General features: G+C 44.1%; 1 protein-coding gene across 3 annotated transcripts in view; it reads right to left on the bottom strand.

Moving 5' to 3' along the window:
- Positions 1-12,342, bottom strand: part of LOC115202228 (mineralocorticoid receptor) — an 89,762-nt gene that overhangs the window by 22,783 nt on the left and 54,637 nt on the right. For 2 of the 3 annotated variants that reach the window (XM_029766212.1, XM_029766213.1), the window contains exon 3: positions 11,028-11,164. In XM_029766212.1, coding sequence (XP_029622072.1) covers positions 11,028-11,164 — 137 coding nt within the window. The remainder of the gene's footprint in view (positions 1-11,027; positions 11,165-12,342) is intronic. The other variant, XM_029766215.1, reaches the window with a different exon arrangement.

The raw sequence follows: 12,342 nt of genomic DNA, 5'->3' as shown, positions 1-12,342 counted from the left end.
CACACGGGACTAGTGAGTTGTCGGATGTGGCAGGGCTTGCAAACTATTACAGACTACAAAGGGAAGCACAGTTGGGAGCTGCCCAGTGACATGAGCCTATCAGATGAGCTAAATAACTTCTATGCTCGCTTCGAGGCAGGTAACACTGAAACATGCATGAGAGCACCAGCTGTACCGAAAGACTGTGTGATCATGCTCTCAGTAGCCAATGTGAGTAAGACCTTTTAAACAGGTCAACATTCACAAGGCTCAGGGCCAGACGGATTACCAGGACGTGTACTCCGAGCATGCGCTGACCAACTGGCAAGTGTCTTCACTGACATTTTCAACCATAGTCCCTGTGCTCAAGAACACTAAGGTAACCTGCCTAAATGACTACCGACCCGTAGCACTCACGTATGTAGCCATGAAATGCTTTGAAAGGCTCACATCAACACCATTATCCCAGAAACCCTAGACCCACTCCAATTTGCATATCGCACCAACGAATCTACAGATGATGCAATCTCTATTCCACTCTACACTGCCCTTTCACACCTGGACAAAAGGAACACCTATGTGAGAATGCTATTCATTGACTACAGCTCAGCGTTCAACACCATAGTGCCCTCATAGCTCATCACTAAGCTAAGGACCCTGGGACTAAACACCTCCCTCTGCAACTGGATCCTGGACTGGCTGATGGGCCACCCCCAGGTGGTAAGGGTAGGTAACAACACATCCGCCACGCTGATCCTCAACACAGGGCCCCTCAGGGTTGCGTGCTCAGTCCCCCTCCTGTACTCCCTGTTCACTCATGACTGCACTGCCAGGCACGACTCCAACACCACCATTAAGTTTGCTGATGACACAACAGTGGAGGCGGCCTGATCACTGACAATGATGAGACAGCCTATAGGAAAGTGGTCAGAGACCTGACCGTGTGGTGCAAAGATAGCAACCTCTCCCTCAACGTGATCAAGACAAAGGAGATGATTGTGGACTACTAGAAAAGGAGGACTGAGCACGCCCCCATTATCATCAACGGGGCTGTATTGGACCAGGTTGAGAGCTTCAAGTTCCTTGGCGTCCACATCACCAACAAACTAACATAGTCCAAGCACACCAAGACAGTCGTGAAGAGGGCACGACAAAACCTATTCCCCCTCAGGAGACTGAAAAGATTTGGCATGGGTCCTCAGATCCTCAAAAGGTTTTACAGCTGCACCATCAAGAGTATCCTGACTGGTTGCATCACTGCCTGGTATGGCAACTGCTCGGTCTCCGACCTCAAGGCACTATAGAGGGTAGTGCGCACGGCCCAGTACATCACCGGGGCCAAGCTCCTGCCATCCAGGACCTCTATACCAGGCGGTGTCAGAGGAAGGCCCTAAAAATTGTCAAAGACTCCAGCCGCCCTAGTCATAGACTGTTCTCTCTGCTACCGCACGACAAGTGGTACCGGAGCACCAAGTCTAGGTCCAAAAGCCTTCTAAACAGCTTCTACCCCCAAGCCATAAGACTCCTGAACATCTAATTAAATGGCTACCCAGACTTTATTTGCATTGCCCCCCCCCCTCTTCTACGCTGCTGCTACTCTGTTATCTATGCATAGTCACTTTAGTAACTCTACCTACATGTACATATTACCTCAATTACCTCTACAGCGGTGCCCCTGCACATTGACTCTGTACCGGTACCCCCTGTATATAGCCCCGCTATTGTTATTTACTGCTGCTCTTTAATTATGTTATTCTTATCTCTTACTTTTTTGGGGGTATTTTAAAAAAAATGCATTGTTGGTTAAGGGCTTGTGAGTAAGCATTTCACTGTAAGGTGTACCTGTTGTATTCGGCGCATGTGACAAATAAAAATGGATTTGATTTAACCCAAGAAACCATTGACTCTATTTGTACTCCATAAAAGCATTCCTAGAATGTGCACTGATGTACATGGTGGACCATTATTACATCATCATGTATTCATATACCATGGAACAGATCAAATCAACATTATACTTTTTTATCATGATACCAAAAACACATTTTGTACATAGTTTCCTTTCTATAATACTATACTTTAATACGATATAAAATCTCCTGCAATCATCTTAAAAGGGCTACGGCTACATTACTACTGTAAGTGCTCAACCAGCTCCAGGAGAGAGGAACTCCATTACATTACATGGCAACCAAGGGAGTTCCTGAATGGACTCCATTGATGTCTCCTTTTTTGCTGCATTTGTGGCATCAAAATCTGGCAACCGGCCTATGAGCGGACCCTGCCTGTCAACCGGAGCATAAAACAGCTATGGGGATATTACTATGTCTCCCTATGGGAGACCCTTTTGAACAACTTTTTTTTTTTTTGGCCCAGGTTGCCAGATACTGAGAACGTCCTTGAAAGAAGAGTCTGAGAGGCCCATGTCCTCCACAGATTCAGATTTAGGCCATAGGGTACTGCAGCCTTTCAGCAGTTCCTATTTAACTAGTCTGAACTTGAGACCGTGGCTCCTGTTTCGTGGTCATAGGTTGTCCGATATCTGTCCCGCATTGAGTGAAGAGGCGTTGTCTAAGACACTTGTGTCATTAGGCTAGGCTATATTTAGTGTTTACTGAGCATCACACGCACACACAATGACGACAACAGAAATCCTGCCAGTGGTATGTCTATCCTAGCCAGGCAATTTCTTTACCCACACATCCAACACATTTGACATAGGCCGCCTTGGCTGCATACAGCTGTGTTACGACTGTTGTTGGATTAAGGCAGTCAGCTCCTAAATGGCTTTCACCAGATGAAAAAACGCTGGAGAATTTGACACAGGCTCAGAATGAAAAGCACTACTTTGTTTTCAACGACGACGTCTGTCAGAGTGGTATTTTCAATAGAAGTTCTCAACACGTTCCTATTATATTCATGGTACACCTTGAGGAAGACATTCAAACACACACACACTATATATTTTGTATTCAAAGAGAGGGAATAGGCACCCACCAACCAAGTTGATCTGGGTTTCCCATCTACTCCCCTATTATCTCAAACTTCTGTTGTTTTACCGCAGGCTCACAGCCTTACATATCTCCATGGTCATTATTCTCTCACCGGGACATTCTAATGTGGTTTTATTTCAACATGAAGGTATAGTCTATATCAAGTCCCCATTCTAATGTGGTTTTATTTCAACATGACGGTATAGTCTATATCAAGTCCCCATTCTAATGTGGTTTTATTTCAACATGACGGTATAGTCTATATCAAGTCCCCATTCTAATGTGGTTTTATTTCAACATGACGGTATAGTCTATATCAAGTCCCCATTCTAATATGGTTTTATTTCAACATGACGGTATAGTCTATATCAAGTCCCCATTCTAATATGGTTTTATTTCAACATGACGGTATAGTCTATATCAAGTCCCCATTCTAATATGGTTTTATTTCAACATGAAGGTGTAGTCTATATCAAGTCCCCATTCTAATGTGGTTTTATTTCAACATGAAGGTGTAGTCTATATCAAGTCCCCATTCTAATGTGGTTTTATTTCAACATGAAGGTATAGTCCCCATTCTTTAACCTACCTCTCCATCCTCCCCTCACACACGCCTAATCTAGTGGTCGATATTCTCTTGGACCTCCATTTTATTTGTTAGGATCCCCATTAGTCAACGCCAATGGTGACAGCTAGTCTTACTAGGGTCCAACACATAACGAAAAAGACATTACAGACAAAATACTTTACAGTTGACATACATTTAAAAACATGAACGACAATTGATTTCTATTTGGAAGGAAGGAGCAGCGTTCTTTTATAGAGCGGTTTTGAAAATGAACATTTTACCGGCAGCGGACCAAAACAAACGTGGCTTCTCTTCCAAATTAAACAAATCAGAAAGTGCTTCAGTACCTGTTTCTGGGGCTAATAGCTACACATATACAACCCTCTTGGATTTCACAACTGCCCTGTCTGTCACAACAGTGTACGCAGGATTTGCTTTTTTTATAAAGTCACCTGACTGACCTGACTCACCGCCTATCCTAAAGATTAATCCGGCAACCACACCCCCCCCTACGGGTTGAACTTCCGGCTTTACCACGACAACCACGGTGCTTAGTCCCTATTTGTGATGCAATAATTCAACAGTCTATGTAATGACATGCATACTGTAGGTGTAGGATAATTGGCACACTTGCATATTTAGCATAATATAGACCTATGCAATTTAACCTGGCTTTGTGTAGTAGGTATAGTCATACAACTTTCTGCAAAGCACAGTCACAACGCCAATACACACATCAACAGTACACACACCCGCCCACACGCACTTACCCCCACACCACAACTGTATCAACACTGCCCCTGCGCATATCAACCACAAACCAATGGGCCAGTGATAACATTGATAAAGCCCATCTGATTGGCCTGGCGGTGTTATTTGGTTAAACACTTAAGGTGTATCCTACCCAGCGACCCAGCGCTCGGAACCCTCTTTGCATTGATGTCAAAGAACAAAGGTATCAGCCTGGAAGAGGAAGTAGATGGGTGGTGATTGAGGCCTTTAGTGCCACGGGGCAACGAGGGCATGAGTGGCTCCACACTCACACACACACACACCTACATGGGTCATCTCAGGTCAGGTTGAGTTAAGGACACAGAGGAAACACGGAGGAACCGATTGGTCTGTTGGCTAGATATTAACTGGCACTCACGGTTACGATACAGCCGCACAGCACTGCCATAGGTCTATTATACAATGGTCTAGGACTGCTACTAAGACTACTGCCTACCATTCATCTAAGCTACACAATACTAGAATGAACCAATTAATAATAACTGCCAACCACTGATACTGTAGGCTCATTTGGGTCTGGAGCTGGACAAGTCGAAGAAGGCCTGCCGTAGGCCTACATCCACGTAGCACTGTTTAAAAGGCCTATACAATAAACCAGGACTGCTACTAAGGTGACTAGCATTCAGAGGATAGACAATAGTTGAATGAACCTGGGGTAACCCTAGTACTTGGCCTACTTACTCATGTTGCTAAACCAATTACTATAATCTGCAAAAAATATATAGTATTCAGGCCTAGTGTTTTATCAATGCATCATCCACAGCTGTTGTTGCCTGCACCATTTAATTAATGCAACTGTGGTGGGAAAGGGTTTGGCTTCCATTAATGACACAATTACTTTTAATTATCTAGCATAATTACTAAAGGCTTAAGGAAATTCTGCACCCTCAGTCAGTCACTGTCTGGCCTTGTTCACTAATTACGTTGACAGTCGTTAATGAGGTCAAGGGGAGGGCACTGTCGTCATGGATTATATAGGTGTCTTTTGGCTCTAATACAGGTGCCTGATCAAAAGCTGCTTTCACTGGGTGTCTTGGTAACTTGAATTTCTCATGGACAGACTAGGTAAATATAAATGTTACGAGCATCTGACCTACAGTAATTTGGCGAGATTTTAGTTCTGGGTTTACCGAGATTAAGGTAACCTTAACGAAGTGGGTCAAACACAACCTAAGAGGTGGTCTTAATGACTTACTGTTAGTTTATGTAACGTTGTTAGTATGGATTAGATTGCTATAATGCCTGCTTTGATATAATCCATGATTGCTTATTTCACCTCACCTTACGTTAAAGGGACAAGTGGTGTGCATTGTATGGTACAACTTGGATAAATATGCAATTTTGGAACACTATGCTTATTGTTATGATGGGTATTAACTGGTTATTATGCATGACTGTAATTCATCTAAAATATTTCAGAGTAGTCAAAGGACATCACATCTCTATAAAATGTGAAAATGCATATAGCATGACTGTAATAAATATACATTATATCAATGTATGTTTACTGTAAGTCTGATAGAAGGACATGTATGCCATTTGTCTGAGAGGGACTGAGACGGGGACTGAGTCTAATAAATGGCTGGGTTTCAGATGCTGTTATATGAGACAACCTGAGGCACCCAGCCCAGCTAGAGCAGGTGGGAGGAGGCGTCACATCTGATTGGAGCACAGACCTGTCAGTCAAAATATAAACCATCTAATTGGAGCACGGAACTGCCAGTCAAAATATAAACCATCTGATTGGAGCACGGACTTGCCAGTCAACTCATAAACAGTACCATTAGTGTCCTCAGATGAACTTCTCCGCTGATGCCCGAAGAGAGAGAGACAGAGAGAGAATGAGAGGGAGCGTTAAAGAGAGAGAGAGCTTTACATCAGTGTAACGCTAACCATCCCCGTGCCACATACTGCAATACTATACACAGCTAGCCTGTAACACGGTTCAACGGTTTCACAGTAGACCTTTGAGTTCAATAAAGTAAAAGCCAGTAAAATAATAAGTCATGGAATAAAGGAACTGTACTGAATATTATTAAACAGAACGGTATGCCAAACCACTGATGACATGTGAATAATAAGCTAGCAGCACTCAACAGTCTTCCAGACCAGAAAGGGGATGTGTCCAAAATGGCACCCTATTTATTATAGTGCACTAGTTTTGACCAGAGCCCTATGCACTGTTTAGGAAATAGGGTGCCGTTTGAGACGCAAGCCCAGAGCAGCAGTCCACATGGAGTGGTTTACAGAGCCCAGCTGTCTCAGGAATGACTTCAGGGATAGGGGAGGGGTAGGGGAGGGGAGGGGAGGGGAGGCTTTAGGGGAGGGGGTAGTAGAGACTAGTTCAATATGTGAAGATGCTTGGCTTGGAAAGGTACTGTATCCACACTTTTCTAACCGCTTTTATATACATTGTCAGCTATGCTAAGTCAATTCAAGTCACGTACAAAACCAAATTCCTACGTGAGGTAACAGAGACTACAGTAAGCCTGAAAAGTTAGTTTTGTAGGTACTGTATGAGGTGAAACAACGACCAACAAGGCTCAGAAATGAATGATCATTTGTCTATGACTTTATAGGGGATAATGATCCTACAGCAATACCTCTGGGTGTTATTCATAAGCCACCGTAACCCTTTTCATTTAGCAACAGCTGCTAAGCTCAATAAATGATGCCTTGTGCTCAGCTACACAGAGAAGGCTATTTGTCATATCAACTAAATGTGTATAAAAAGACAAACGAATGAGTATTAAAATGCATACACCGTTATTCTCTAAATTACTATGGAATATTTATTCATTGAAATGAGAGATCTTTAAGGGAACAGTTAGTGGGCGAACATTTCCGTAATGAATTAAACATCATCTGGTTTCAGTCTGGTGGGAGGCAGCATGGAGTGGAAAGGGAAAGGGGGATATCTAGTCAGTTGTACAACTGAATGCATTCTAAGATAGGGGGGGGGGCTGCCTTAATTGACATCCACGTCATCAGTGCCTGGGGAACGGTGGGTTAAGTACCTTGCTCAGGGACAAAATGACAGATGTTGACCTTGTCAGCTCGGGGATTCGATCCAGCAACCTTTCGGTTACTGGCCCAAGAGGTTTATATACTGTATATGAGAAGTTCCATTGAGATCAGAGTGGTGTACTGTTCAGCCGACCACAGTTTAAAGCTACACTTACCAAACCACCAAAAACTACCGTTCACACAAACCCAGTCCATACCTAGCTTAAATCTAACCCAAAATTATAACCTGAATTATAGATTATATTTCAGTTCCTTCCACTACTCACACACTCCGTAGCATGGTCCCAGACCTGTTTGTACATTATCGCCTAATCCTATGGTTATTGTCAATGCCACACAAAGAGATCTGAGACCAGCCTATAGACTCCTCAACTTTGTCATTGAGAGGAAGCGGCCCCTCCCTAGGCCACAGGATTTTAATGTGAGCTGACGATGAGTAAAGATTACTAACTAGCTGTGGGTTGTAAATGGGTCTGAGACTCTGAGTCTGTAACTGGGTCTAATGGGCAGAGGCAGTAGGAGGCCGTCGTGCCTGTGAGGCAGCTGGGGGGCGCCTTGACAGAAATTAAACATGGATTATTTCTCCCGTTGTATTGACGTTGTTCTGCAGTCTCCTCTCATAGCTCATTATCAGACTAACAGAGGCCAGGTTTTTCACATTGAGAAAAGAGGAAGAGGGGGAGGAGGAGAGAGGAAGAGGGGAAGGAGGAGAGAGGGGGAGGAGGAGAAGGTCTCCTCACGTCCTACTTACACCTCTCCGGAGCTCGGTGCTGACGCATCACTTTAATTTTCTTTCTCTCGCTCTCGCTCTCTCTCTCTCTCTCTCTCTCTCTCTCTCTCTCTCATTCTTTCTGTCTGCCTCATTCTCTCACTCCCCCTCCCTTCTATGTCTGTTTCTATGCCCTCTGTCTCTCTTTTGCAATTCCCCTGTCTTTTTCTCCTACTCTCATTCTATACCCTACCTCTCTTTCCTTCCCCCATTTCTTTCCCTCCCCCTCTACCTCTCATCCTCTCTCCCCCACCCTCCCCCTCATAACAGCTATGCTGATGTAAGGTAAGCGCTAGCTGGGCTCACTGCACACATCACAAAGGACACACATACTACAGTACAAGCAACCTTGATAACATCAGCCCACTAGTTCACATAGAGTTTGACCAGGCAGCAGCTGCACCAGAACAGACCCCAGAGTAGTCAGTTCAAACATAATATACAAGACACTACATTACCCACAATCCCTATAGCTTGTAACTAGGCTATTCCACATCTAAGAGAGAGAGTGATGGCCTACAATACCTGACAGTACCAGTTTAGATGTGACACAATCTTCTCCTTAAGTAATTTTAAGGATTAGGATACTTGTCCGGACGCTTATAAGAAATCTCGCTACACCCTCTGACGAACCATTAAACAGGCAACGCTTCAATACAGGACTAAGATCGAATCCTACTACACCATCTCTGATGCTCGTCAGATGTGGCAGGTCTTGCAAACTATCACGGATTACAAAGGGAAACCCAGATGCGAGTTGCCCAGTGATGCGAGCCTACGAGCTAAATGCCTTCTATGTTCCCTTCGAGGCTAGCAACACTGAACCATGCATGAGAGCACCAGCTGTTCTGGATGGCTGTGTGATCATGCTCTCCGTAGCCTATGTGAGTAAGACCTTTAAACAGGTTAACATTCACAGACGGATTACCAGGACTCAGAGCATGCGCTGACCAGCTGGCAAGTGTCTTCCCTGATATTTTCAACCTCTCCCTGACCCAGTCTATAATGCCTACATGTTTCAAGCAGACCACCATAGTCCCTGTGCCCAAGAAGGCCAAGGTAACCTGTCTAAATTACTATCACCCCGTAGCACTCACATCTGTAGCCATGAAATGCTTTGAAAGGCTGGTCATGGCTCACATCAACACCATCATCCCAGACCCCCTGGACCCACTCCAATTCTCATACTTCCCCGACAGATCCACAGATGATGCAATCTCTATTGCACTCCACACTGCCCTTTCCCACCTGGACAAAAGGAACACCTATGTAAGTATGCTGTTCATTGACTACAGGAAACAGAGGGCCGAGAACGCCCCCATTCACATCAACTACCTCGTACCCCTGCACATTGACTTGGTACCGGTATTCCTTGTATATTGTCTCGTTATTTTATTATTTCCTTTTACATTTTTATTATTATTTCCTTTTACATTTTTTATACATTTGTCTTACTTTTTAACTCTGCATTGTTAGGAAAGGACTCGTAAGTAAGCATTTCACGGTAAAGTGTACACCTGTTGTTTTCGGCGCATGTGACAAATACAATTTGATTTGATCATTTGACATGGCTATCTAACACACAGAAAGAGGACATGTTTAGGGGCTAATTGAACAAGTAAACAAAGCAGCAGTTGTTCCACAGAAATCACAGCAGTTTCCCATGAGGTAAACAGTCTACAGATTCCTACTGTGTATCCCATTTGGAATTGAATGAGCCTAAAATAAGACTGAATAGGCTTGGGTGATAACACTCTTAACCAACCTCATGTGGCCAACTCTGCTGCCTGCTTTCTGCACAAACAGCTACACACACACACACGCACACACACAAACACAGATCTTCAGCTGTTATATGTTAACTCTACCCAGCCCTCCCGGGCCCGCTCAGAGTGGAATGATATCATTTCTGATCCGATAACCCAGGAGACCTAATCCGGTTTCATAGGGATACATATATTGACTGTTGTAAATATCATCAAATGAAGACATAATTCAATAGGAGTTCACTGTAGTTCCTCAGTTGACTGCTGAAAAAACACCTACCGACTGCCTTGTTTGTGCTTGCCTGCCTCCTCGGAGAGTGTGTGTGTGTGTGTGTGAGATTTAGCCCAGCGTCTCACGCTACACACAGAAATGAAAAGCGCATTATGAGTTTTTGTTGATTTTCCCCAGCTAAAACACAGCATAAAGGGCTGTTATGGGAGAAGTATGTAGTTTGTGAGGTTTTTATGACGTTTTCAGTCATCTTAGGCCACAAACTGTACACGCTGAGCAATTTAACCTTGTTTGTTTCTGACTGAATCATACATTTCTATTTAAAACAATCAATATTTCACAGGTAATTATCTAGAAGCTCCAAAAATGGAGTCATTCGTAAACACCAGTTTACGACTTCCTTTTAAACTTTACTGGTGTTTTTTTAGACTGACTGGTCTGGTGTCACCTCTCTCTGGGTGAGTATGTTTTGGGTTTGGGCTGCTTTGTTGCTAGCTCAGCATTTTCTCCTGGAGGTTATTCCTCTGAGACTATATGGAGACTGGTGTGAGTTAGCCTAGCGCCAGGGCGCTAACTTAACTTAGCATTGAGGTTTAAACCCGCTAATGAAGGGGTTGTGTTTCGCACACAACCAAAATGGCCGACAATTATCTTTAAAGGCCACATTCACATCTTCTGACCGGGCATATTTCTGTCCCCAAACAACTGTACTACTATAGACAGAAAAGCAGATTATAAACAGAAGCTCTTTAAAATGCATGTCACACTTTCGTTAAGACTTTACTTTACACTGTGTCCCATTTGGAGTCTGAGGCCATAGAAGGGAGGGTTCCTCAGACTTCAACAGGAGGCACACTAGTAAGCACCCAAACCCAGACCCAAAAGGAAAGGCATGTCATACTTTTCCTACCTTCTACGGCTCTCTTGAAGAAGACCTTGCAGCTGCCGCATGTAACGACCCCGTAGTGACATCCCGACGCCTCGTCCCCGCAAACCAGACACACTTTGGCTGTGGACGACGGGTGTCTCAGCGACGCGCTGAAACAAAAGCACACACAGAGACGACACAGTTTAGCCTTTAAAGCTGACAAAGTAATTGTTATCCGACAACATCAGAAACGGAGGCCCCTGAGATGCTGTGAAACATTCCCATTTTTACCACGTAAACAGTACATCAGCCGCACGATGTGGCTAACCATTCGGATCCCTGCCAACTGACAGAAAAGAGAAAGGACTTTGCACTTGTCAGATTTACTGCAGCGAGTTGGAAACGACGCTGACAGAAACACAGAGGAGACGTCTTTAGCAGGCTAAGAAAAACAAAGGACAGACAAGAGGCTGTGAGGAGGAGTGTGTGTTTTGTCTGTGTGTGTGCGTGCGTATTCGTGCAGAATAACAGCAAGACTGTGGAGTTGATTTGGCCCAGACGACAGAGTACAGGTTAAAGTCAGAAACACTACAGTCGAAAGGCAGAAACTGTTAGCAGATGTTACACTAGGCTGACATAACAATATCTCCTCTTCAACTACCTATCGCTGATGTCTAAGGTCAACTTTGAAACAACTGTTTCCTAAATAATGGATTCTAAGATATGTAGGCAATGGGTCTGACCTACGCCGTTGTCCACGTGTGGAGAGAGATGTCAAACCAATGTAGATAGACTATCAGCCAAGTTGATAATGGGACAGCTCCCACTATGGATTGACCTGGCTGCAGAGTTCACATCCTGTTGTGTCACTGAGTCTTGCTCCATAGTTAATGATTCTCCAGGTGGTAATCAGGGGCGAGGACTTAACTTGTTATTGATGACACGGATAGGTCGAACACTTAGTCACGCACACACACACACACACACAGGTATATAGGTGGATCGCTTAGTCACTAGGCTCAGGGCATTGTAGGCCACTTATGTACGCGTTGATGTGATGACACATCACACAAGTTTGCTCAATCATGTTGTTCTCCATTTCTATGTTGTGAGTCATGCTATGGCTTACGGGGTCACTATGGCTTATGGGGTCACTATGGCTTACGGGGTCATTATGGCTTACGGGGACATTTTCTAATAATATGCCAGACGTGTTCACCTATGTCTTAGGTCAACTTAACCAGAGCATACTGGGGTTATGCAAAAAATACTGAGTGACGACTCAATATTGTACTGTGTAGCAAGTGTCATTGGTCAATTGGCCTGCTGTACTTAGGCAAGGTGGAAA

The sequence above is a fragment of the Salmo trutta genome, chromosome 11 (genome assembly GCF_901001165.1).
Source record: "Salmo trutta chromosome 11, fSalTru1.1, whole genome shotgun sequence".
NCBI lineage: Eukaryota > Metazoa > Chordata > Actinopteri > Salmoniformes > Salmonidae > Salmo > Salmo trutta.
This window is presented reverse-complemented; position numbering and strand designations above follow the sequence as displayed.